Source organism: Emydura macquarii, unplaced genomic scaffold (assembly GCF_026122565.2).
Source record: "Emydura macquarii macquarii isolate MOO-44397 ecotype Brisbane River unplaced genomic scaffold, CSIRO-AGI_Emac_v2 contig_3390, whole genome shotgun sequence".
Taxonomy (NCBI): Eukaryota; Metazoa; Chordata; order Testudines; family Chelidae; genus Emydura; species Emydura macquarii.
Genome location: NW_027133527.1, coordinates 4562140 through 4589831, shown reverse-complemented (window position 1 = coordinate 4589831; position 27692 = coordinate 4562140). Strand labels below are relative to the sequence as shown.

At 40.0% G+C, this 27692-nt stretch overlaps 1 protein-coding gene across 1 annotated transcript; it reads right to left on the bottom strand.

Moving 5' to 3' along the window:
• Positions 1-246: 246 nt before the first annotated feature.
• LOC137144065 (uncharacterized) lies at positions 247-24886 on the bottom strand. The gene is made up of 20 exons (XM_067534196.1): positions 24666-24886; positions 23712-23827; positions 22161-22290; positions 21015-21108; positions 19341-19491; positions 19049-19211; positions 18402-18527; positions 17694-17756; positions 16217-16339; positions 14995-15150; positions 13038-13091; positions 12045-12262; positions 10959-11035; positions 7943-8053; positions 6823-6909; positions 5580-5687; positions 5245-5366; positions 4521-4643; positions 2401-2440; positions 247-1345 (listed from the first exon to the last, which is right to left on the bottom strand). Exons 1-20 carry the CDS (start codon positions 24884-24886, stop codon positions 1268-1270), a joined length of 2361 nt encoding a protein of 786 aa, XP_067390297.1. The 3' UTR covers positions 247-1267.
• Between the last annotated feature and the right edge of the window lie 2806 nt (positions 24887-27692).

The window sequence follows — 27692 nt, the reverse complement described above, 5'->3', positions numbered from 1 at the left end:
ACTTAGTGTGTATGTTTTGACATGTGATGCTGACAGTTTGTGTTTTAACTGTTTATAACGCTTTCACTTTTTGAATTTCAATATTTGCTATTATTGTCTGACCCACCCCCTCATAATTTCCTACAACTGTGCAAATTTAAATAAATAAAAATGCTTTAAAGATTGATATCCCATGAAAGGATAAAAATAAAATTCTGCAAAACCTACTATTACTTTTATTTGAACTAAAGAGATGCATAGCAGGAGTGCACGAAAATAGCTATGATTTATTTAACATTTTATAAAAGGGTTTTAGATACACACATTTTCACATTTAAAAAAAAAAAATTTTTATTCAAGTTGTTTTTGTAAAGATAATAAAGTAACCAAACTTGGCACCAATAAGCAGTAAAAGCTATTGTAAGCCTTAAATGTGCAAAATAAAATACATGAACATGTAAAAATTTCTTCGCCTCAACTCCCAACATTGAAAGGGGATTATAGCCTGACTGTACTTCGTACTTAATTACATTTCTCTAGTTCTACAGCCACAGTTTGAAAGTCAACTGTTAAACTACAATTATGACAGCAATTCAAGTAACCCAAGGTGTTCACACCCATCAAGTAGCCATCAAATACAACGGATCAAAACCAGACTTCAGTCTGACAAATATGAAAGTTAAAATTTCTCTTTACAAACCAACCCTTAATTTACAGCATTAGAACCATTTTAAAATTCTGTATGAGCATTTGGGATTGGAAAAATCCAGGAAAATGAAGAGTGGAGGTACCAATCTAAAACAAGTGGTCCATATGCATAAATTAGATGCCACATAGTGTGCGCTCTTTGGAATTGCTCCTGTATCAAACATTTGCAGGACCATGAATTAACAGTTTCCCTTATCCTTATCTGCTCCTTCAGCAAGTCCTCTGCTGCTGACATTACAGAGCTGCATGCATGTGTCATGGGAGAGAACCTCTGTTGCTCTCACTGCACTTTCATATAGTAAGCAGCCCTGTAAGAATGATATTTTATATCCCATAAAAGCCAGATTGCAGAGAACTGCTAGAGCATAGGCCTGCAAGAAAGAAGAAAGTGTTAAGCACACTTTGGCTTAAACACCACCTCCATTCAATCCCTAAGCATCAGGTTGGATTGGATTTTTAAAAATGTGTTCGCAAGTCAGCTTTTAGGCTGACTGTTTTTATTGAGGGGGAAAAACAAAAGACAACCGATTGGGAAGTGATACTCGGCAAGTCAGCAAATTCTTGAGAGCTTCTAAGAACATTACATTTTTTCCAAAACATCTATGAATTTGGCAACTTCATGATCAGTCGTGGTGCCAAGAGGTAGCCTCCTTAATCCCTGCACAGAGAAGAGGTGGTTAGACATTTTTATTGAAAACCAAGGGTTCTAAAAAAAATGTGTCTGTAAAAGAGACCTTACTTCTTGACCCTACTACAAAGAGCCCGCGTTTGCTAAAACCATCTCCCATGAAGGGGTATATAGTCAGCCTTCCATCTCCCAATACTTCCCTCCCAGAAACCCTATCTGCTTGACTGACTACTCCTTCTTCCATCTGGTCTCATATACCTGCATCACCCCCTCTCTCCCACCCCTCCATGTTGCCTCTACTCTTTCCTCAAAGTTACTTCTTCTGAAAGACCTACTATACTGGAATTCCCTGAAGAGATGTGTTAAACCAGATGGGACTAGAACTATCTTGCTCTATAAAAAACAAACCTTTTAGCAATCCAAACAAAAAAAAAGGTCCCTCCCTAACAAGACTGCATACCAAACGTCATAATTCAGTTTGCTTTCTGTTCATTTCCAATTTGCTTTGGGGGATTGTCTGTTTAGATTGTTAGTGTTCTCAGACAAAGGCTGGATTTTCAGCTCAATGTGCTTCATGCAATAGACAGATGGCACTATGTAAATTAACATCACTGTATTTGTTTGGCAGAGGAGGAAAAACAGTCCATCTACACAGGTGTGTAATGCTATTTTGACCAAGCAGTAGGCAATGTGATACATTGCAACCCTGCAGCCCAAGGAAAAGGATCACCATGGCAATTCTCTCAGCATTAGAACCAACAGCCATAAAATCAATGATGAATCCATATCTCTTGTTTAAGAGCACATAGTACTGATTAGACCATCAAGAAATTTTTTACAAGCCTGTTTATCCATCATGTGGTTCAATCCACGGAAAGAAAGATGGAGAGGAAACCGTCTAAGGTTTCCAAGATCTATTAAGATCCACAAATTCCTTTGTATTGTTGCTAGCTTCTACTCAATTATACTATATCAAGTATTTTCATTTCGTCCATTTGCTTATAGAGAATTTAACATGTGAAGACAAATTTAACATTTTAGAACCACTGTTGTGATCAGCAAACCCGAGGCATGAAGACACTTACTGTATTTAGAAAGCTGCGAAGATGCTTTGCCCATGGACACCTGAAAAGAGATTTAGATTCTTAATCCACTTTTCACATATGGACAGCGTCCTTCCCCCTTTTACCTACTTCATAATTAATGGAAAGTTACCCTGTAAGTGTGACATTTCCAATATTTCGTTACACTTGCTAGTCAACTGCTCAACTTCAAGTCCCAAATGTGAGAGAGGCCACCATTGAAGACACCTTGACATGTGAGAAGAACTTTGAACATGAGCACATGTTGAAGCTATTAAATAAGAGCTAAATAAACTGCTCTGCCATCTGATAGAATCCAGTAAATATAGCAAGCTTCACAAAGAAGGGTGTATCCAGACCTCCCGCTTGCAGACATTTCCTACACCACCAGTGATTAGTCACGCCATTCCTTTCGCCATGTACGGTGGAAACAAAACAAATGAGAAGCTCTTTAAGATGCTGATAAGTTAAGTGTCCCTGATTTCCTCTCAGAACAAGATTACAGGAAGTGCAATTGGAACATTATACTGCAGCCATCTGCTACATGTTTTGCCTGTGAATTAAGAATAAAAAATCTGGAGCAGGCAATCTCTGCGCCTTCAGATACACAAACATTTAGCTACATTGTTTTAGGATTATTCAATTCTTAATGCTTGGTGTGCCAAGGCAAAAAAGAGTCCACATTCTAAAACCTTTAATGCTTTATTACTAAATCTAGAAATAAAATATTGCAAACATACCAGACAAGGTTTATGCTTACCTGTGAAACCACTTCCTCTCTGTAACACATCTTAAGCATTTCTAGCAGTAACTGTATCCAAAAAGTACTATTACGATTATTTGAGAAACCCTTTCTTCCACACCTAGTCAAGTTGTTTGCCCCCCCACAGAGCAGATGATTGTCTCCAAATTTTATACACAACTTGAGGCTCCACCTAGTTTGCATAAAATGGGGCAGATCACATATTGGTGGATCTTTACTTCCCAGTAGAAGCACCTCTATATTTAGAATTTAGTATGCAAGACTCCGCACTGATCCAATGTTATGCTCTTTAGTTTCCGTGGGCCACACTTCCTTATAAAGATGCAAAGGCTTTAGTGTTTCACTGACACATACAAAAACCCCATATTGACTTCCATAAACTGGAACTGCTGCTGCTATTAGTGAAAACACTGTTCTTAAGAATGACCAGATGGCCTTCCAGGATCCACATCTCCAGGGCAGACCCACCATGGAAACTGCCCCAGGCCAGGGATCCCATGTCTTTTGCACTCCTGGGCCCCTGGGCCAGGGGCAATTGCCAGGGGAGAATTGCACTGGAGCCACAGACCTTGGAAGCTGCTAACTGAAACTGACATGATTTTTGTCAGTTTCACTGCTGACTAGCAGCTGTGCATATTTCCTTTGGGAAACACCAGATTTGTGTTTCTCAAACAAAAAATTCAGAATCTCTGAGGTTTAGTCTTTTAAAAAATGTTTCCATCTTCTCCCCATGAAGTTGGAAAGTACCTCTGACTTGAGATCAAAGACATCATCACTACACTTGAAGACTTTATACAGGTGTGGTACAAAAGAGACAGCTATACTATTTGGGGGACAGGTTTCCAGCCATGTTAAGAAAGAGTGGGTGTTTGGTTAACCAAACATTTGTGCAGCATTAAGCCTTCTTAGGAACCCAGTAACGTGATTCGTTAGCTAAATAAACTTAGGAAAAGCTTATAAAAAGTGGTTTCAACAGATGATGAGAGCAGTGTCTATTATTGGAAGGAACACCCACCTATTTTCCCAAGACAAACAGAAAACTAGTGAGTATTATCCTGGTCTTTGGCCATGTTCCTAAAAACAGACTACAGACTTCTTTGATAATAGATGCCAATGGGAATGCAAAAGAGCCAGAGAGGCTCCCCACCAGGTAATAGGGTTTGTCACTGAAACACTGACATCAGAACAATTTTAAACCTGCCAAAAATTTGAATCTCATTACTGGCTGTAACAGCAAAGATAAAGTTGTGCAAAAACCCATAACAAGACTGTGTGAATGTTAATGGAACTACAAGCAACTCATCAGTGATCTGCATTGCTATAATGAGCCTGGTATTTGACTCTGAATATTCATACTTACACACACAAGTTCTCGCTAATAATATGGATCATGAAGATGCCAATGGACTGCATCTTTTTATTTCTGCAAGTCAGGTATAGGCAGAGCAGTTCACCCACATATTGAGGACCAAGATGTTTCCACCTGATCAATACAGAAAATTGGAGTAGCAAGTGATGACATTTATACCAAGTTCTAAAAACTTATGAGGCAACATATATAATTTGGTTAGTTTGTTTTGCAGACTATTTCTTCTCTTCCCACAGAGTCTTGGATCTAAGGCATGTCACCTTGGAAAGAGGAGAATACCAAGTAATGTGACTCAACTGCAGAGCCATTATAACTTACATGGTGTCCTTTCCTGACTCTCATACTGCACTGGTTGGAATACATTTTCCAGCCTTCAACTACTTCCCCGTGATTGAGAACCACCTTGGAGGTGAAACCTTCACCCCTACATGCACTAGAAGAACACATACCCTATAAGATAAGTCATTTGGCAACTCTTTAGGGTAACTTTTAAAAAACAAGTTTGGTCAGGTCTTACTGACAATTAACTTGTCTTTTAAAAAAACAAAACAAAAAAAACCCTCACCCAAACACATACAAGTTACATCTCTGGGGAAGAGAGGTGTGTGTGTGTGTGACGACGACACGGGACAGGACGGACACGACACGCCACACCCTTGGCATTTAACTTTTTCCATAGATAAATGATCAGATCTCAACAAAATGTTTTACTCACAGCTTCAACATTGTTGCCTTCTGAAAATTCAGATCTCTCAGAAGCAAGTTAATAGTGCCATGGAGAATGTGTTCTTCATAGGAAAGGCCACTTAATAATAGCCTCAGAGCCCAGAAGTTATTCTAGTAGGTAAGAGAGGAATAGGCTAGTGAAGGAATTCTATGCTACTGTACCTCATTTCATTGGAAATACCTGAAAAAATAAATAACTGATAAAGTTTAAAGATAACGAAAATATAAAAATGGACACAATACGTACAAAATCAATATGCCGTTAATTGCATTTTAAATGTCATTTGTTTTAATTTACTAGAGTTGAAGATTCCTAGGACTTACCCCGAAAGCTAGTGTTATTTCTAGAAAGGAACTCAAGTATGGAAGGTCATTTAGAAGCATCTGATGCACTGCTTGCACTGTGAGAATAAGACCAGCCTCAAGCTGTAACTGAAAGAATCAGAAAAAATGTTAATAAATATTTAAGGCCTGATTCTCCATGGCCTCGTACCTTGCAATGATAATTTATAGCCACGCAAATCAGGTGTAAATAGCTGCCATTCCAATCTAGTAGGGTCTTACACTGACTTTGCACAGGTATCAATGATTACATAAAGTGCAAGGTAGAGAGAACAATGCCATCAGTTCACAATGGGCAACATCAATATAAGGTGAGCTTGCTAAAAGCCTTATGGACAGACTAACTGCAGAATAGATAGTTATTGAAATCACAGAAACAGAAGAGATCTAGTGACAGGCAATGAGTCTTGCACATGGGAAGTGAGAACAGAATGCTTTGCATGTCTATTGCACTTTTTACCAAAGGTTCTCAAACTGCCTTACCAACTTTAAGGCTCGCAACGTCACTTAAGTAGGACAAATGTTGTTAGCTGGACCAAGAAAATCCTGCCTGAGAATGGGGTCTTTCTTCCAAAGGAACGTTCTCAATAAGTGGCATGCCTTAATCCAAATCCCATGAACATTAAAGTCAATGGGATGGGATTGGTTCCTAGACCGATGTTGCTATTAACCAGAAGTTGCTAGCAAGGTTGTCATTAAGTTGCAGCCACTGTATCTAACTTCAGATCAGTTTAGTTTGAAGACAGCTTAAATCATCATGCTTACATTCATGGTCAAAATGTAGATTCCCAGATATTTCTAACAAAAAATTCCTAATGGATAAGAAACAGCAGATAATGACTTCTGCTGAGGCAAACATTTGCTGATTCTCAGTGTAAAGGTGGCCTCCACTTTAATTATAGCCATACTTACCTCTCTGGTCAACTAATCCTAATACAGAAATTGTATTCTGCTCATGCCCCTTTTACAGATGGGTAAAGTTGGGTGGAGAGAGGGGATACTTGTCCAAGATCACGTAGTCAGTGGCAGACCTAGTCTTCTGTTCTAACCAGACCTAGTCCTCTGTTCTAACCACTAGACTGTGCTAGGAATTCCTATGCCACTTCCTAAAGATTCTCATCCTATCTCAAAAGCATTTAATACTTCTGAATTGAAAACCAGCTATTTTTAAATCTCATGGTGAAATCAAAACAGTCACTTCCCTCATTAAACTTTACATACTCACAGGAGCAGAAAAAACATTTGATGGCAGAGAAACGTTGACTTTTGTCTTCAGTTCATTTAGAAGAATGGAAGACAGATTCAACACCATCTGCAACAGGAAGTTGACAGTCAGAAGCGGAGCAAGACAGTGCACAAGTATTCTCAACAAGTGTCAAATTGTGTCCAAAACTTAGTTCTTTGGCAAATGGCATTTTAATGTTTTCAGTCCCATTTCTGCTCATTAGGAAGCTGGTTTTATAATTATATCAATCAGGAATGCTGTAATTGTATGGTCCATCCTCAGCAGCCACCCTAAATGTGCTTGTGTTACTAGAACTCTGCTTTTGGTTTACTGTGTTTAGAAAATATTTTGTTATCCCTAAAGAGTCAATATTTGTGTAACACAAAGCACCTCTAGCAGAGAAGACTAAATCCCTCCCTCCCTATATGTTTTATAAGTATCCAGTGCATTTCACAGCTAAAAGATCTGGAATCAGCAGCAAGAACAGTTAAATGCCATAGTGAATTAAGTGCTGTTATAGCGGTGTTGTCTCTCTAACATCTTGGGACTAAGGTGAGTGAGGTAATATCTTTTATTGGACCAACTTCTGTTGGTGAGAAAGAGATCAGCTTTCGAGCTTACACCAAACTCTTCTTCAGATCTGTGTAAACTCAACAGCTTCTTTTTCTCTCACCAACCTAAGCTGGTCCAATAAAAGATATTATCTCACCCACCTTGTCTCTTTAATGGTGAATTTACTAATTCCTATACAGTTACCATATGGGACACAGGTATTTTTTCTGACTAAGGCCAAAACAAGTAGGTGACAGAAGTGAATTTTGTGGTAGACTAAGTTTTGTGGTTGCAGATTAAGACATGAAAGATTTCTTTCCATATCTTAAAATTTTAAACACCATCCCAGATAGCAACTGAGGCTTTTGTATGAAGTGCACCCAGTATTTCCACATAAAAAGGTTAGAGTTGGCATACAGGATGTTCTTTTGGCATGTGCCAAATTAAATTGATGGCGTAATCTAACATGGATCCTTTCCCAAGGCTCCAAAATGAGAATCTCCAAACTGAAAAAAATAATAATTAAACACAAGTTAAAAGCTTCTCCATCGCAAGTAATTTCAGTTACCTCTTGGAAGTCAGGTGGTGGCTCTTTCAATGACAGAGCATTTAGATGCCCGTTTTTCTCCAGAGTGGTGCTACTACCCAAAACCATGATGAGGCAGCTCCAGCATTTTGGCTGAAACACAGTAAAGACTTTCACTTAACAAAATCACATTATGAAGTCTGCCAAATCAATCTTTAGATCGAAAGAAATACTGAACCAGGTAAATAGTGAGATTTTAAATAAAGACAAAAATACATAATATTTGGGGATCAAAAAAGGTCTCCATCCTGGTACACACTGGTGCTTTTATTTATTTATTTTGGAGGGGGGCAGATTCTGCATTTTCTGCTTTACGTACCAGAAAACAGAGTGAGTGAGGAAGAACAGTGGGCTTTTTTTCGGAGTGATTCTGTAGCACTGGCAGTAAAATGGTAACATCTGACCTGTCAGCAAGTCATCACTATGACAGAAGCAGCCCACATATTTGCAACAGTGTGCCCAAGATACCACTTTCTGACCACACTTGAGAGTTACACATTCACTGGCATGCACAGGGTTTGTCCTATCCTCTCTTCTCAGGTTATACAAACACTATTCCCATTTTGCCTCACCTGAAGCAAAGCGGCAAAAAGCCTCCCCCCAACAACCTATCACACTTCTGCTTAGGCATAGGACCTACAATAAAAGGCTTGAGGACAGAGCCTCTGCAACTGTCTTAACTCCACTGAAGTCGATGTCATGGAGTTATGACAACTTATACCAGCTGAGGATCTGCCCATCCGAGATTGCTTAGTGTACTGGTTGAATGTATATTTTTTTCATGATACGTTTTCTTTGCTTATTTCCAGGTCAGGACACTGTGGTAAAAGTGGCCAACTTATTTAAAAGTCACTTTACTTGATTTAGACTCCTTTTCCTGTTTACACAGGGTCAGAGGTGCCCACAATTGTTCACCACTCCTTGAAGGCCATGACTCGGATTCATCGGTTCTGGAGCTCATCCTTTTCTCTTCAAAATGTCTCTTAACAGAGTGTCTTCCCATAGCATCCTCAGTCTTCCATGTTCTTTCCCGCTGTCCTCTTCCTCCCATGTGTTCTTTGCCGGTCGTTCTCCCACTCTTATCACCAGTCCAGCCCACCTCAAATGTGCACTCTCCAGTTTATCTCCCCCTAATTTCTTCCATGCACTGTCTACCCTCCACTTGCTGACCAGTCTTTTCAGTAAATTATTTTCTACAACCTGTATCTTGTTTTCTTCTATCTCCATAAGTCTCACTGTTTCCAAAAACCATAAATAAGGCAGGGAAAAAAAAACAAAAAACAAAAAACCACAGCACAAACTTTTCCTTTCAAATTTGCTACTTAATTGCCTATCCTACAGTACTCCCGCTGCCATTTTCACCGCCATCCATGCATACTGGATTCTTTTTAGTTTGAGATCTGTCTCCAATGGCACTAAGCATACTTTCCTAATACACAAATTCTCTTTTGATTCAGCTTCTCTCTTCAAACTTCAGTCAACAGCTCTTCGTCCACCTTCCCTACTTAAACGCAGAGAAAACTATAATACCATATTTATCAATTCCTCTTTGCTGTCAGCCAAAAGGACCAGATTGTCAGCATACATTTGTTTTCTCTGCGTCTCCATAGGTTTGGTTCTCCTACTAATTAGCCCATAAACTAGGATAGAGATGTGAACTCAGCAAACTGCCTTCTCTGAAGCCCACCATCAACTGAAAACTCTCCTAAATTCTACGTATTTTTACACAGCTCCTCTATTTCCACAACTTGAAGCCCTCTCCCATTCATCTCAATACTCCAAACACCAGCTCCCACTGAATTAAGTCATATGCTTTCTCAAGATCAATAACTGGGACACAGCAGTAACGTCCTCCATTTATCATCCTTTCAGTCTTGTCTCATTGCAAATATTGCATTTATAGTACTCTGTCCCTTCCTAAAGCTCCGCTCCTATATTTTTCTCCACCTTGCACCTCAATCTTGCCTCCAAAATCCTCTCATGGCCTTTAAAAGGCTGACTTAACAGAGTGATACCCTGATCCATGTTTGAATCATTTACAACACTCCCACCCTTCTAGAGAGACGCAATCAATCCTGTTTTCCAGTCGACTAGTATCCTAGTATGAGCCCAGCGAACACATAGTGAAGGCACTTTGCTCCAGTACATCCAGTACTGCCTTGGTAATATCAACAGTTCTCATCTTCACCAGCTGCTTTACTAGTCTTCATGTTATTCAGCGTTTCTTCTACCTTCTCTACAGAGAAGGATACCTTTTGAGACTTTCCCATAGTTATCGGCAGTGCTTGCACTTGCAACTCTCTTCTCATTTAATGGCCTTCAGTAATATTTTTCCCCATACCTCCACCACTTCTTTAGAGTTAGGCACCACACAGTTCCCAACCTTCATACAGATTTCTTCATACTTTGTTTCGTTGTTCCCCTTTTGCCAACCCAAAAAACATTTTCCTGCCATGATCTTTCTGAGTAATTACTCTTCAGCCTCTATCCTTACCTTAGCAACTGACTTTTTAGTCTGTTATTATGCATTTTGATTGTCTCATTATCGAAGCGTTCCTCAAACTCTTTCAATAAAACTGCACTGATGATGTTCTAGTTCAACCAACCAACCCTTTGCACCATCCTGCTTTTACAGCCTCACGGTGATCTGTACTTTGACATTACATCCTGCTTTACCTCCAACAGCTTGATCTCAGAGCTAGGAGTCAGGAACTCCCAAGTCTGACATTGATTAGTATGCAGACATAGGTAAATTACAGCTCTTTTCTGCCTCAGTTTCCCCAACTGTGGAAAGGAGCCAGGGTGTTGCAAGGATTATGTTTTTGCAGGTATTTTGAAAATCTAAGTACTGAAGTTTGGCGAAATCCTGGAGTAAGGTCAGAAAAAAAAAAAAAAAAAAAGAGGCTGCTCAATACTGTATCCTTGTGTTAGACAAACAGTGGCTCTATAGAACCGAAATGTATAGAAACACTAACAGGAGCATAAGATTAACACTCACATTCCTGTATAATGACAGATTGCTGTAAAGGAGTTTGAGTGCACGCTTAATTAGAACGCAGCTCTTCAAAGGAAAACCTAAGGGAGGAAAAAATTAGACAACTTCTTAAGCCTGATAAAAAGAACAAAACCAAGTGCATATTTAAAAAAAACCAGAAGATTGCTGTACTTAATTAAATCTATGTTTTGACACATATTTAGCATTAGTAAAGCAAGGAGGAGATAGAAATGAGAAGTGTCTGTGCTACTTTACAATATTTCATGTCACAATTCTAGGACCCAATCATCAGCTGTAATATGGTACCCCGCAGTCCTCAGGGCTATGTACAAGCATTTAAAATACAATACAGTTTAAGATACCAAAACATATCACATGGAATAAATTCTCTCATCAGGTACAGAATGTTTACAATACATGACTATTGTGCTTAAATATCACACGCGCCTACAAATGTCCCTAGCTAATAGCTATTGATCGAGCTGTGTGAAATAAGTTTGTGATACTAGACTAGTTCCTGTTGGGCAAGTCTGTATGTACCAAGGTCTATCACCACAATAGTCTCAGCAGAAACCCTCTAATAAACCACAATACACACAACAACAATGTATGTGTACATTGTCCTGATGTCTCAATCTTGACCTTGAGCAATGCCTTTGGTGCAATGGGTTTCAGTGTCTCTATGGTCCATTCAAACATTTGCTCAGGGTCAAGGCTGAGGCAGCAGGACAGCATGGTTAACATACACTGCCATTATAGTTTAAGAAACGGTTTAATACTCAGCACTCTAATGAAGCAGTCCTTTGAAAAAACAAAAATGAGCTCAATGACTGACAAGGGTTGGCATTTGTGTAAGTTAGAGCCTGGTAAACAACAAAGTATATTCTGCTTGGCTCTAAAACCCAAACAACATTGTTCCTCGCTAACACTTATGCATCATGCTTTAGCCGAGATAATTTAGGGCTGAGTTTAAAGTTTCAAAAATCTCATGTTATTAAATATAATCCAAATGGATAACCACACCCCATCATAGTCAAGTAGGGCACCAAATGGATGGAAGCAAGAAGCACTTCAAGGAGTAATACTTGCCAGCTGAAGACCACTCTGCAGAGTCATGAAAATTATTTCCAGAGGGAACACTCCCAGTTCTGAACATCTTTAGGTAGATCTCAAACTGCAAAGGGGTTATCCGGCAGGCGGTACAGCATGCAAGGTTATTGAAGGGAATCAACAGTGAATGTACAGCACCAGCGAAGTCTCCAGTTTTGCACAAATAGAATGGGATTTTATCGCTTAACTTTCTTAACCTGGACACAAGAAAGGATTGCAGGTTTGATTTTTGTGGATTCCATTAACACCACGCAAGTGTCATTGGGATTTCCTTTGAGACCTCTTTCCACTTGGCTTCCCAAGAACTCAGTTCATCTCCAGATTTCATCACTCAGGTATCTTTATTTGGCAGACAGCAACACTTCACTGAGCTGGTTAGACTTAAACTCCAGGGGTGGATGCAGGTATGTCACAGATCAGCCCTCTTCCTTTATATACACATTTCATTGCATTTACTATACATTGCATGACACAATTGTGGATTGGCTTGGTTACTTTGTAGGAACGAATCCTTGTACACCATACTGTGTCAACGCACTATTCATGTTCAACCTACTCTTTACATTCCTGTTTTATCTTGTTCATTGTTCTTTCATTCTTTGTAAATGGCTCCCTTGCGTGTTCTCTCCCCTTATCTCAGCTAATTTTGACATTCCATCTCTTAGCTCACTGACCCATTTACCTATCTCAGCTAGCCCAAACTTTCTGTTTTCAGCCTGTTGATCCATTTACCTTCCTAATTCTGTCTTCCAAGATATAAGGCCTCCCCCATGTTTAATTACTCATGTCAAGCCAGGCTTATGAATGTTACAACAACAACAAAAATCAAATCTGGATCCGACTATATATACCAGCTAAAATTTGCTAATGATACAACTAAAGAAGTTTGCCGATCAAGGGGTGATTTTACTGAAGATTAGACAACATAGGGAAATCTTAAAGCAAAGATAAAAACTAAAGAAAGCCACTTACCCTAGAGTGTCATTACATTTCACAGTTTTCAAGTAGCGAACTATTTCCTTATAACTGAGGAGAGGAGGAGAAGAGGGATAAAAAAGGAGGCATTAAATTGTGTACAGATGAATCAGGAATACTGATGAGAATGAATGAGAAGGCAATTGCTCTCATGTAGAAGAGATTTATCTACAGAAAAAACAAAACCGGGGTGTAAATGAAACTATTGTTCTCACTGTTTTCTGATAAACCCCAAAACTACAGAAGTCCCTGGATTTAAAAAAAAAATGCACCCACCATTAGAGTTATTCAATATTTAAATCTCAGAAAATGTCACTACTGTGGTACTGGCCATGGAAATTCAATGGAAACACCAGCTGTGTAAGCAATAGGAATTTGCCTTCTCTCTGTACCATGAAGTGCTGAAGAAACTAAAAGCATTAGAAATTATACACATCCCTGTTCTAACATCCCCTACATGAACCTTCAATCCTGATCCTGTTCTTAAGCTCTTGGTTACCAAGCCATACAAGCTACATGGCGCTAACATGATTTGGCAACTTCAAAGGCGACTCCCTATGCAGCACCCCTGAAAAACAGGAATTAAGATGGCACATGTGAATGCACATTAGTAATTCTCTCTTTCCATTCTAACAGTTTCCATAGCATAGGTGCTATGCTTACCCAGTGGACTTCACAGGGGAACAAATTCCAAGGAAGAAACCACTAACAGAGAACTCAGAAAATGAGGGTTGAAATCTGGGTTCTGGTAGGAAACGCTGTGGCGGTACATAAAATTAGAGAGTTGTCTCACATGACTGAGGCCCAAACCATTCAGATCTTTCTTTAAATTGGACCATGCAGATTTGTTATAAAAAGATCCATGAATGTCAGATACCTTGAAGTGCCCTTAACATTCAAAGTGGATATGAATATTAAATAGGAACAGCGTTCTCTTACAAAAATGGATACAAAGTTTTGAATGAACCCAATTAACATTTAATTGGAAAAAACTTCCATTCTATCCCCAATGGCAGCTGCTATTACAGGATCTAACCTTTACAAAAGGCATAGTCAGTACAGACAGCAATTTATCAGCAAGAAAATATATCTTTATATGCTGTTTGAAAGAGTCCTTTTCCACAGGCTCCAAACATATTAACTCCATGTTCATAGACTATCAAGGTTTTATCCATGTTGTAAGAAGTTTCAGAGACAAAACCAAAAAGATATTAACTTTGTTACTTATGACCTTAAAGGAAGCAGATCAGGAATCTCTCTAATAATCCACTACCGTTCTACAGTGTCTTTCATCCAATAAATCCGCAAATGCTCTATAAAAATTACTCAATTCTCACAATACTCTTGGGAAGACAAGTATTATCCCCATTTTACAGATGGGTAGATGGCAAAGATCACAATCAGTGGAAGAGATAAGAACACCTCTCGGAGTTCTGACTTCTAGTCCCTTGCCTAGCCCGGTGGTTCTCAATCTGCAGCCCAATGAGCACACAGCTGCGGCCCATGTGACATCCTAAGGGCCATACAGGTAGTACTAGATGCAACCCACAATAGTAAATAGATTGAGAACCACTACTCCAGACAGTAGCAAACACTGTGCGCAAGAGATTCTCATTTCACTTTAACCCAGTTAGAATGTCACATTCCTACCAAGAGATTTTATTTTAAATGCCAGTGTCTGGTTGAGAACTATTGGGGTTAAGGAGACAAAAGGAGCGGAGAAGGGAAGGAGCAAGCATCAGTCACTTGTAAATTTTAACATCAATAAGGGTTTCAGAAGCTCCTTTGGGAGGCCTCTATAAAAGCATGACGGAAAATGCTTGTTAACAGCTAGGTCAGTCACCAGTCTTCACTTCATATATTTTCTATAGTGCAGCAGCAAGTTTAGGTCTTTCAAAGACACCATACTATACAACGCTGATATGATGCAGAACGTAAACAGATAAGAACTTACTGTCGCTGGTCTTCCATTTTTTCTACTCGGGCCTGTATGACAGGAAGTACTTCCCACAGAAATACTTTCTTTCCTTTCTGTGTTCTTTGACCAGTGATGTTCTGGCCTTTTAATACAGTAGTCAGTAATCCATGATCCCATGGCATCACATTTAGGCTGAAAATTAAAATTAAAGACCATATTTTTAAAAAAACTATTGTGAGGTTCTATAAGAATTCACATGGCAGAGCAGAGAGACACCCATATCACTGCAATACCACAAGGTTTTGGGGTTTTTCATGTTAAGATTTGGTGCAACATGGACTGTTATAGTATGGTATTTCCAAAGGTTCTGACTCATTTCTGAAAATTAACTCGACGGACCACGTTAGTCATGGCAGCGGAATGAAGCTACGGGCACCAACATAAAGTAGTGATACTTCTGGCATTAAGCCATTTACTAGCAGAACTTGCTGCAATATATCACCGGTATTCAGAACAGCAATCCTTTAGAAGAAAATTGTGTTGGAATATATATTTGTGCAACATGATTGGGTTGCTATAGAGTCTGTATTGATCATACCAGACTAATCTTTCTTGCTAAATCATCATAATGCTCAGTCTCTTTGACTCGGTACATCTTGAATTTGCTAAACTAAACATCTTAGAACCTAGACCACACAACCATTGCTTCTAAAGATGGTTGTTTGCCACCCAAGCGCTGACAGTTCTAATTTAAAATGTCCACATACCACAAAAACATGACACCATGTAGCTTTTTCCAAGGAATTGCAGTAATTTTGTTTGGAAGTACCCGGAGTATTAGCCAGCCAATGTTTTGACAAGGTGTGTCTTACGAAGGTATGAGATATCATAATGAATGCTTGTGGTCACTATTACAAACAACTTCTGACCATTTCCTGCAGTGATTTCTAAAGGCAAAAAAAAAGTAAGCCTGATGCCACCCTGCTGTTTTAAGCTTCCATTTCCCAGACTGCCAGTAAAAGGAATACTTAGGAGGAAACTATAGCTAGTTTCTATTAAACCACATGCCAGGCTTAATCTCGGGACAGATTTCAAGAGTTCAGGTTGTTGGCAACAGTTTGTACTAAAACAGATAAGTCTGTTCTAGCAACACATTAGAAATCCCAATGGCTATAACATGTAAACTCTCCCTTTTACACTTCAATACATTTAAGTCCACTGAGTAACAATATTTAATCAATGGAAGCAAAGAGCATACCTATTTGAGAAGGCGTAGCAGTGACAAGGAAGTGAGATAGCCTGGAAAAAACTAATGAACTTTTCATACAAAACTTTTGGAAAGTCACATAGCACAAGCATCCTCTGAAGTTGTGTTGTAATCCTGCATTTAAAAAAAAGAAACTAGTTATAAGTGAGGGAAGTGAGTAAAAGCTTTTTAAACCATTGGAAATGTTCACTAGGTCAGTTTCCTTTTCTGATTAAGAACAAGGCTATAGTGTTTTATAAAAAAAAATTTGAATTGACACTTTGGATTAAAATTTAGATTTTGTATAAAAACAATTTTACAAGACTTACAACTAGTGTAAGTTTTCTGCTTTAAAATTCCAGTGAAAATATTTATTTTGTTTGTTTTTTTAAAAATCAAAGAACCTCATGTAGTGTTTGCAACAAACACTACAGCATCATGTCAGTTTGTACCTAACTAGATGGTCATTTGTAGTAAAAAACAAAATAGAACAGCAGTGGTAAAAAAAAAAAAAAATCAATTAGACCTAAAGTTTAATTTGAAATTCTTTATTTTAAAGTATAATATTTTAAATTGACACTGTCCTTTTAAACAACTTCAAGTGTAATTACAATAGGATATGCTTTGTTTTTAATAGGTACATAGCAGTGAATAGGAAGTACATTCTGATGTGAACAGTTGATATTGTAAGAGTGAAGTGTATCTTCACCATGTTGTTACTGTTTTAGTGATATCAAAAAATTCTGACTCAAGTGGGAGCTCCTAAACATATCAAGGAAAATTGGGGGCAAAAAAATTCCTATTTCATGTTCCTTCAAGATCATGTTTTTATGCTCTTGAAGCCCTAGTCACCACCATGACCCTATCATGCTAGGAGCTGCACAAATATAGAAGATGAGAGCCCCCGTCACATACAGTATACAATCCAAGTGATAAGGTATTTCCTTTGTAAAGAATTATTTCCTTAATGTAAAAAGTAGTTATTTACATTGAGGACAGATGTAGGGTGCAACTGGCCATTGGTTTAAATTAGGGAAATAGTGGGAGGGGTAGGATTTAAATCTTCCCAAAAATAAATTCTTATCTTTGTGGCTGTTGGATTTACTGTTAAAGGTAAACTGTAAAGCTAAAGTATGTGTTTACATGTCCCCATTTGTCAGGCTCCGGAAGAAATTTAGTATAGAAGTAAGTGTTAACAAACCTTTTCTACTGCTGAAATACTGATATACCCTGGTTTGCATAATATGATTATCTAACATGATGGATAAACTTAGTGTTACCTTAGCATTAGAGCTATACAATCCACCTTTAAGGAATTCTACATCAGGAAACTTAGATTTCAAGCACCAAAGCTATTTAAAACTCTTCAGTAACTGAAGTTGGCCTTTGTGGATCTGACATGTTCATGTTCTTTGTAACACAACCGTAGAAACTGTGCATCCAACCATCATCCCATTGACATCTCACCCCATTCTAACCAAAGCCTTACCTTTCCATTAGACAAGGCACAGCCATTCTCAAAGATGCCGATCGATCAAGACTTTGCAAGTTCCTAACACAAATGCATTAGTTTAGTGCTATATATTCTTCCTAGGACTGTTTATAAAGCAATCAAATTGACAGGAGAAACAAGTGAAAAATAGTTTCCATAAACAGATGACATTTACCTCATCGAACTTTATTATTAAATTAAAATACAAAATATTCCAAAGTATTTGCAGAGTTATAACAAACTCAATGAGTCGAGTACCTTCTAGAATTAATATTATCTGTATTACAATAGTGCTTGGAGGCTCTGATTGAAAGAGAGGGCATCTACTGCACTAGATACTGTACAAGTCTATAGCAAGGGATTACTCTTCAAGGTGGGATCTCACAAACAACACACACAAGACAAAGATGAAAAATTATTACTCATTTTAAAGGAGAGGAACTGAGAGACAGATGGAGTGACTTGCCCAACGTCATAAAAGAAGTTTGTGGATAGTCACAAATTGAGCCCAGATAGCAGAAGTTGCAATCCAGTATCAACTATTAGACCATCTTCCTCCACTGTTTGGGATTTCTAAACTTCTCTCCCCTTTTAATTTAAAATTATTTTAATCTCTTCCACTATTCAGCTATAAATTATCTGGGAATGAGAGCCACAACTGTAGCAAAGGGACTCAGGGATTAGATGGTGAACTGGAATACTTACTGAGCAGGGTCCTTATGAAGTGCTATTTCTTTGGCTGTTCCCAGGAGCATGACAGCTGCAGCTTTAGGATTCTCTTTTTCTGCCTGATTTAAAAATGTTGTTACCAGTGCAAAAATGCCAGAATACCTAGGAGAATTAAAAGTCCTTACGATGAAGCATATCTGCACTGAACTAGTTTGTCTGCATGAACAGCATTTGCACAAAATACTACAGTTAGCAGTTATGTTGACAAGTCACCATACTTCAGATTTTTTCAAGGGAAAGACAAGTCATTTAAAGTGAACAGCAACATTTTAAAGGCATATTGGGATTGAAACTGGGCCACCACCCAGAACAAAAATCTAATCAGGAAGCAGAATTTAGTTTTAAGCTTCCATGAATTATAAACAGTGAGGAAAAACTGTTAAATATCTGGTCACACAAGGACACAATAAAGCTTAGAGGTTTGAACTGGTTCCTAGTCTGGCCCAACTGGCCAGTGGAAAATACAGCGAGGGGGGGAAAAAAGTGAATTTTCCACAGCATGGTTTCTGATTATTAACCTCAGGTTGTCATGAGTTTAATTGTGCTACAACTACTGGAAGGCAAATCCCTGTGAATCAAAAAATATTCCTAGCAAATTCAGTGAACCCTCTCATCACTGTTACCTGTATGTAACCTCCACATGGCGCTGTCTGCAGATATTACATTGCCCTGGTGTCCGTTTTGGGAGACAGAAACATTCATGTGAATTGAGAGGCACACTCTCACCAATCAGATATTTGTTATATTCCACCGAAAGTTCATGGACAAATTTTATCAGAAGACTTCCTAGGGGATGGAGGAGAAAAGAATGTTGAAATATGCTTTCTTTTAGACACTTTATGCTAATAAAAAAATCCTATATATTATGTAATAAACCTCGCTGATTCTGGGACAGCATGATAACATAATGCTTACCACCATGTCGAAGGTCTGCATCTATATTTGTGAGCTCCAAGTTAAACATCACAAGAACACCAGCCAAGGCCACATCACGCCGATCCTTCCAGAATTTGCTTTTATTATGTGCATTGCAATGACAGTGGGAAGGGACTGTCCAGTCCTGGCACTGTTTTATAAGGGGAAAAAAGGAATGCAATTTTTCCTCTTCAAGTTAACCAAAATAAAAGTTAGTTACAATCCCTTGCTCAGCAAAGTCAACATCATATCCATATTGCTGGTTATCTTTTATACTGAGCTGCTGCATATTCATGTGCAAAAACTAGCTGATTTTACAAACTGTACAACATCATACCTGTGCCGAGGATGGCATAATTAAGGTTAAGATTCTGTCACAAATATTTTTAGTAAAAGTCAGGGACAGATCCTGGGCAATGAACAAACCTTTACAGAAGGCTACAAGCTGTCCCTGACTTTTACTAAAAATACGCTGGGGGAAGGCAGACAAACAGAGCTGGGACTGGCAGCAACTTGAGCTCTACCGCTGCTCCAGCCCCAGCAGGCTGACCCAACCCCAGCTGCTGATCAGCTGTTGGGTGGCCAGCCACAGAGGGGACAGTTGCTCCAGCCCTGTCCTAGAAGAAGTCAGAGGTCCCAGAAAGTCATGGAATCCACAGCCTCTATGACAAAATAGTATCCTTGGTCATAATCTACAGTATAAACCTCCTTGATAAATCTACTATGTCAAAATTACAAAGTAGTACTTCTCACACCCCACCAGACCTAGACTAAAGAATACAAAACTGCCAAGGTTTGACTGGCTGAGAGCATGGAGGTTTTAGTTCTATTTACTATTTAGTATGTTTCTTTCAGTTGATCTTTCCCAATGTTCTCAAAATCCAAATTTAAGACACTGGAGCATGCATATCGACCGACAACTGGAAATACTATTACAGGTGAGGAATGAAAAGAAAAGCAGACTGATCTAGAAAGAATGAGAACTTGGTCTTAGAAAGATTAAGCCTTTATACTTGTGTAACTATCTCACAGGGATGTTGTGAGGTTTAATTATTTGGTATCTGTAAAGCACAGTCATTCTTGAATGAAAGACATATAGTTTAAACCTGCACAGTTTAGTTAATATAGAAAAAAAGGAAATATTTTAAGCCACTTTTGAGCTAGTGAACCATTTTCTATAGAACACTCTGCTCCATATTCAAAACTTCCTTAAAATCTAGATAAAGAGTGGAAATATTTTGATGAATTCCACATTTTAGAATATTTAGTTGTTTTGTTTTTTTAAAACTGCAACCAAAAGTGGAGAAATCTGAGTATTTCAGATACCACGCTAATCTAGGAAAGGAGGAGGAAGAAGAGGTTGCTACAACAGAAACCACAACACAAGCCACCACCATTGTGTCTGAAGCAAACAAAAGCTTCACCAATTTACGCCAACTGAAGATCTGGCCCCACAAATTACCAGATTACTTGCGCACAGTACAGAAATTGCTTTCAGTGAATAGTTGTGGCATCATGAAAGACAATTATTGATGTTTAGAAAATTAGGTTAAAATACTCAATGTTATATTATTTATTGTTTTAAGTAGACCTGTATAAGTGGTTCCTATTATACAGTTCACTTTGGACAACTCAAGCCTGTGTTTCATAACTACACCCCAAGTACCTCCTTACCTCAGAAGCTAGTTTATCACAAATGTAGCAGTAACACTGATCACAGATATCGGCATTGTTCTCAAGGGGTGAACAGGTTTCACACTCTGCTCGCCTGTGGGTTGATAAAGTAGAAAGCTATTTATAATGTACGCTAAATAACTGTTCCACTCCTTTTCTACTTTGTGATAATTTTCCTGATTATGAAAACCCTGCCACAATTTAACAAAACCAGCTAATAAATGAACACTGGTGAAACAATCTTTCAATTTCAAAATCGAGAAATCAAAAAGTTTAAATAGCATGAACGCACTAATAATATAATGCCCTAAAATGGGATAGTTTGAAGAGGAATAGCAAGAATCTCCAAAAATATTCAAAAAAGGCGTTCTAGAATAGCACGTGGCCAATCAGGAAAGTTGAAACCTTGCTTTGTGCCCTGATCATGATTATATGATTTAAATTTTCTATCCATAAAAAAAGATATCACTGATACTGGGCTTTTTCAGACTCTTCTATTGAAATTTAGTACAAATTAAATAACTGCACATAAAATATCAATAATAAAAGAGCTGGTATTATTCCCTATAAAAGAGTGTGGAATCAGAAAAATATCACTGACAAAATACCTTAGTCTGAAACTCACTGACAGACTACCTTGGTCTGAAACTGTGATAGAAATGCTAAGTTCAAGTAGAATGTCTTAGCCCTACCATCCACACGCAAATTCGTTAGTCTATGTTGCAGAACTTATCCACCTTTGAAGTCTGAGCACAGACTTCTCCTGTCAGATAAGTTAGTGTCTGTTCGTAATCCAAGACTTCCTGGCACCAGAAGACCCACCAGGACAGGCTAGCACCGGGAGACCCCCATTGTGTGTTACAATTACCTTGCATGAGGTAATTAACCTGTTAAGAAACTCCACTATAGGATCTATATGTAAATGAATCTAACACAAACCCATATAAGTCCTTTGTATCTGGTAGCAAGGCAAAGTGACAGTGATCAGCACAGAGACATGCTGCCTGGGCTTCCCTATAGCCATAGCTGTTTGTGTGTGTATCACAAATAAAGCTCTACTTGATCTAACTCTAAAAGAGAAGCTGCGTGATGATTTTTTCCACGACAAGAGAAAACCCATATTATCCACTATGCTTGTGAACATACTCAAATGGGTGCGTCATACAGTCATATCTTGCATGAGGCATCACTTTCCCTTGTTTACAGAAAGTAACAACTAGTTCACATTCCTCATCCACAACCTCTTCGGTTTTCTTCTCTTCCAGAATAGATTTTTCTGTAAGAAGGAAAATACACCATGGTTTATTTCAGAGTAAAAGGATTTAAATTTTATTAAAAGCACAACTGATTATTTGCTGTTATTCATTAAACATTTGGGGGCAAGAACTGTCTCTGTTTGGTGTTTGTACAATGCCTAGCACAATGGAGTCCTGCTCCATGATTGGGACTCGTAGGCTTTACCACAACAGAAATTAAAGACGATATTATTCACAATGATATAAGACAGGCATTGGAAGTCCTGCTGGTAGGTACTTTGATACCACACACCAGCTGTATTTAAAGAAACCTGTTCACAGCTTAAAGCTACTTAGTGCTGAATGTATAATAAAAAGTTAACATTTCCAGAGCTTTTAAGCTGATTTTTTTCCCAAGATGTGAAATACTAAAATAACCTCATGTTTTCTCTCTTTTTTTTAAATTTCTGATTTTCTAGCAACATAAGCACTAATATCACAAAACTTGTCCCTGTACTAATGACTACCCTGAGTCTCTCCCCAGTCTGTCCACCTGTTATGTTATAACAGCTTCTACTGGTATTGCCTGAGGATTTCCTGCATTTCAACGACTTCACCACATTTTAAACTGAACAAAATGAAAGATCATTAAATGGCACTGCTTCAGATAAACCTCCAAAAGATGACTAAAATTTATTTTATGTTTGTCTGACTTAGCTCACATTCCACAGGGAAATGGACCAGATGACCTAACACCGCCTTTCCATTTCTAATTTCATACCAATAGGATTCAGTAAGTTGAATGGTAAAGGATAGGTGAGTTGTTGCTATTTAGTAAGAGACTTAAAAGAAAAACCATGACACACCAAAAAACTCCCAAGAACAACTCAAGGATGGGTTCTCTTGCCTCCTACTCCCCCACTTTTTCTTACGAAAGGTTAGATTCTGAGGAAATGGTTACCCAGACCACTTAACATACTATTTTTTAAGCATACTTTTCACTTTCAGGGAACTGAATGTAACAGACACCAATTTAAGAAGGACACGGTCCACTTAAAAAAGAGACCAATTTTATATTAATATTTTGTACCTGCCTTTGTAACTTGCTATAGCTAGTACCGCCATAACAGCGAAAGGAAATTTCTTATTTTTCCAGTTTGTTTACCGAATGCATTCAGTCTACTAAGTTTAGTTACTAAAAATGTATTTGCTTCCAAAGAGCATTGCAAACATTTTGTTAATACCCTGTTTTACTGTTGCCACTGGTTAGTCAATTTTCCTATTTGTTTTTATGGGGTTTAAACACTGCAATAGGACAGAGGAAACACCTTCACACTTTGATTATTTTAGCACCACAAACACTGGCAGGGAGATTCAAGAGCAGTAGTAACACCTCAAACAAATCTGAACTAAAAAAAGTCTCTTTGCTGAGACTTAAATAAGGCAAAAGCACAGCACTTACCCAAGGGTTCAACTAACGTGACTGAATTCTCAATGGAGCTGTCAGGTTCATCATCACTGATCAGGATCACGCTTTCCTCTTCAGCACCTCCTTGTACTGGCCCCATGATACCGAATCTGAAAAAGAAAAAAAACAATTTGGGATGAGAGCAGAGAGATGATGTTTGCACTTAGGGTAGAATACTACATCAGGATACTTGGCTCTTAATACAGAGCTTTTCATCATCAGTGCTTTACAAAGGAGATCAGTATCATTATCCCCATTTTACAGATGGGGAAACTAAGGCTCACAGAAGGGAAGTGACATGCCCACAGCTGCCCAGCCGGCCAGTGGCAGAGCCGGGAATAAAACCCAGGTTTCCTGCGTCTCAGGGCAGTTCTCCATCACCCAGACTCCGCTGCCCAACCTAAAAGCCTTCAAATCCCACAGGTGCTTCGGCAGCCCAGGAAAGGCTGTCTGCCCCCCACCCCCCGACAGCCCAGGAAGGGCACCAGAAGAAGGTTTTAAACATAGATATTTGGACTTTTTACTAGTAGTTAAACGGCGGCACTAGCCTAGAACAGCCAGGAAGGGAATGAAGAAGCCTTCCCCCCCCTGCCCTCCCCACTCCGCCCCACTGACTCTCCGCACATGTCCCCCTCCCGCCGCCGCCCCCCCCCCCGAGGCCCCTCCCCCCAATCTTCTCCCGCCGCCCCCCCCGAGTCCCCCAACCTGCTCCCGCCGCCCCCACAGAGTCCCCTCCCCCCCAACCTGCTCCCGCCCCCTCCCCGAGTCCCCTTCCCCCCAATCTGCTCCCGCCGCCCCCCACGAGTCCCCTCCCCCCCAATCTGCTCCCGCCGCCCCCCACGAGTCCCCTCCCCCCCAATCTGCTCCCGCCGCCGCCCCCCCCCCCGAGTCCCCTCCCCCCCAACCTGCTCCCGCCGCCCCACGGACCTCCCTCGCCCGGCCGCGCACCCGCTCCACAACCGCCCGTCTGCCGCCCGCCGCCAGCCACCGCCGCCAAGTTTCAATTCTCCCGGCTGATTTCCCCCAGCAGCGCTTCCGGGGGGAGGGGGCGAACCCCGTGACGGGAAGCCGGGGTGTGACGTAAGCGGCGGCGCTTCCGCCAGGACTTGACGGAGCGACGGGAAGCCGCTGCCTGTCACGTGACGGGCGCCGGGCGCCGCCGCCGCCATGTTACTTCCTGGCAGGCTTGAGCCTGGACGGGGGCGGGGTTGTTCGCTGCTGGGGCCTTCCTAAGTCACAGGCCTGCCGAGGGCCAGGCCAGAGCCCGGACCCTACCAAGGAGCCGGGGGGGGGGTTGCCGGGTTGGGCACCACCCGTTTGGCCTGGGGCCGGGTGCGGAAGCCCCTGGCACCCCCTAGGGGACGCCCACTCTGATCTCTGCAGTGGGGCATGCCCGGGCCGGGCTGCGCCCACCAACCAGAACCCGCTCCCCCCTCCCCCACGCTGGGTGCGGTCACCCGCTCTGTGGTGGGTCGTTCCTGCCAATCAAGGACGAAGGGCGCCTCGTGCTGCTCCCCGGCCGGGGTGTGTCGCTCAATAGCAGCCCAGCCCGGGGGCGATGGGTTCTTTGGGCCAGTGGTTCTCAGCCTTTCCAGAGCCTGCTTTGCCGGGCCTGCCCCCAGCTTCCACCTCCCTTAAAAACTACTTGCTTGCACAGTCAGTCGTGAAAATACAACAGTGTATTGCACGTGCGTTTCACTATTCACACTATTGCACGTGCATTTCCGTGCATAGGATACAGAGCCGTATAAACACGTCATTGTTCGTATGAAATTTTAGTTGGTGCTGGCTTTTTATGTAGCCTCTTGCAAATATCTAGATGAGTTGCTGTAGCCTCCTGGGGTACACATAGCCCTGGTCAAGAACCACTGCTTTGAGCCACCTCTTTGCGCCACCCAAGCCTGAGTGGGGCACGCTGGGACCCCGGATTTCAAGAGATCTCGCGGTTCATCTCGGATAGCCTCTTCTGGTGGGCAGCCGCTTATTCGAAGACAAACGTTTGTGAATGATCCTTGACCAAGCATGGCAAGAGTAAAAATATATCCGTGGCATGCCTGTCTAAATGTGTTTCAAGAGGTCAACCAAGAATATTTGATCTTGAAGGATAGGAGAGTGCAGGGAGTGTGGGAGCAAGATTTTCTTTGCATTAGATTGTAATTAAAATGTTAACACCTTCTGGCCTCACCTGCCTCCTGATTGTCTTCCACATAGGGGATTGCGATCTGTTGGTTGAGAAACACTAATCTACTATGACGTCCTTCGTAACAGGGCCTATAGCACTTCACCCAGTGATTCCTGCCAGTCAGGGAATTGTTCTTCCCCTCTATACTTTCATGTGTGTAAAGCAGCAGGTTATAGCCAGTGAGTGCAATATCTTTCATATTGCCATGCTGTTTTCTTTTTAAAGTGTCACAGGAACAATGTGGTTTCAGAGTATTTCATTATGTTTAATAACTGTTGTGGCAAAATGAGCTAATTACTACCCACTCTTCAGCAGTAGAAATCTACTGGGTAATAGGGAAAAAAGCAAACTAGCATAATCAAAGCAATATCTAACATACTTCAAAACCACCTCTACTAACACTAGATGGTACTATAGCTCTATGCTGAACTTTAAAATTGACAATTTCTTCCCTAGGAGTTTGGCAAAGTTGTGCAGAGAAACAGTTTTCAGAGCATGAAAAAGCCATTGAAATAGTTCTACAGCTTCTGATGATTAACCTGGCACCTTCGAAGCCCTCGAAACTCAATTGCCACATATTCTCAGTCCCTTCTAGGGGAATATAAATACAAAGGGAATATGTATAAAACAGAATATTCAGGATTGGGAATGCAATGTATTATTTGGGCTTAAAAATAAGCAGGATGTGTGAAAGTATTATGCCATCTGGTGGGGGAGGATTTGAGAACTAATTCCTGAGAAATTACTGATTACCAGCAATTAGTTAATAACCCAAGGAAAATCTAGGGACTATTCTGATTTGAACAGAAACAGCGTAACAACGAAGAACACTTCTGGTATTGTTACTATTAGAAGCGGTGGGGAAAAAACAGTAATATGAGTGGTGGTTTATTCAAATTGCTGCAAACATAGTATAGGAAGTTTATGTTGTCTAATGGTTATTACTACATATTAGAAAAAATGTTCTCATGAAAATGATCAATATTCTATTAATAATAGGACTGGCTACATTTTAATATCTTTATATCTTTAATACACTGTTTCAGGTTTGGTTGCCTAAAATTAGTCATCTAAATGCATATTCTGACACCTAAATAAGTAGCCTTATGTTAGAGGTGCAGAGCACTTTTTGAAGAGATATTTTATCCACCAGTGAAATGCAGCTCTGTATCAGGGCAGCTCTTCAACAGCATAAAGCGTCACTACACAGAAATTTAGGGCAAGAAGTGAAGGATTGAAACTGCAGAGGAAATTAATATGAGTAGAACTGGAGTTTGGGCAGGACACCAGGCTAAGACTCCTATTCTTGGGGGAAAAGGGCCACCGGAACATGTAATGACTACAAGTCGTCCGGACTTCAACATTCCATGTCATCTCAAACACATTTACATTGGAGTTTTCTCATCCATAAAATGGTGTTCTGTTTCTATTTTCAGTTTTGTGGGGATAAAACAAGTTGATCGAATTTTACACAGACTGCATTCAGGCTATCTCTTTGGTCCATGCCAGGCTTTGTATTTGTAAATATATATGCAAATTTATCTGCAAGTTTGCACACACATTTGCATACACAGGATTAGAATTCAAAACGACCTTGACAAATTGAGAATTGGTCTTTAAACAACAAGATGAAACTCAGTAAAGCCAAGTGCCAATCAAATTCACAGCTACAAAATAGGAAATAACCAGCTAGGTGGTAGTACTGAAAAGCACCTAGGAGTTATAGTGGATCACAAGTTAAATATGAACCAACAATGTGATGCAGTTGCAAAAAAGGCTAATAGTCTGAGGTG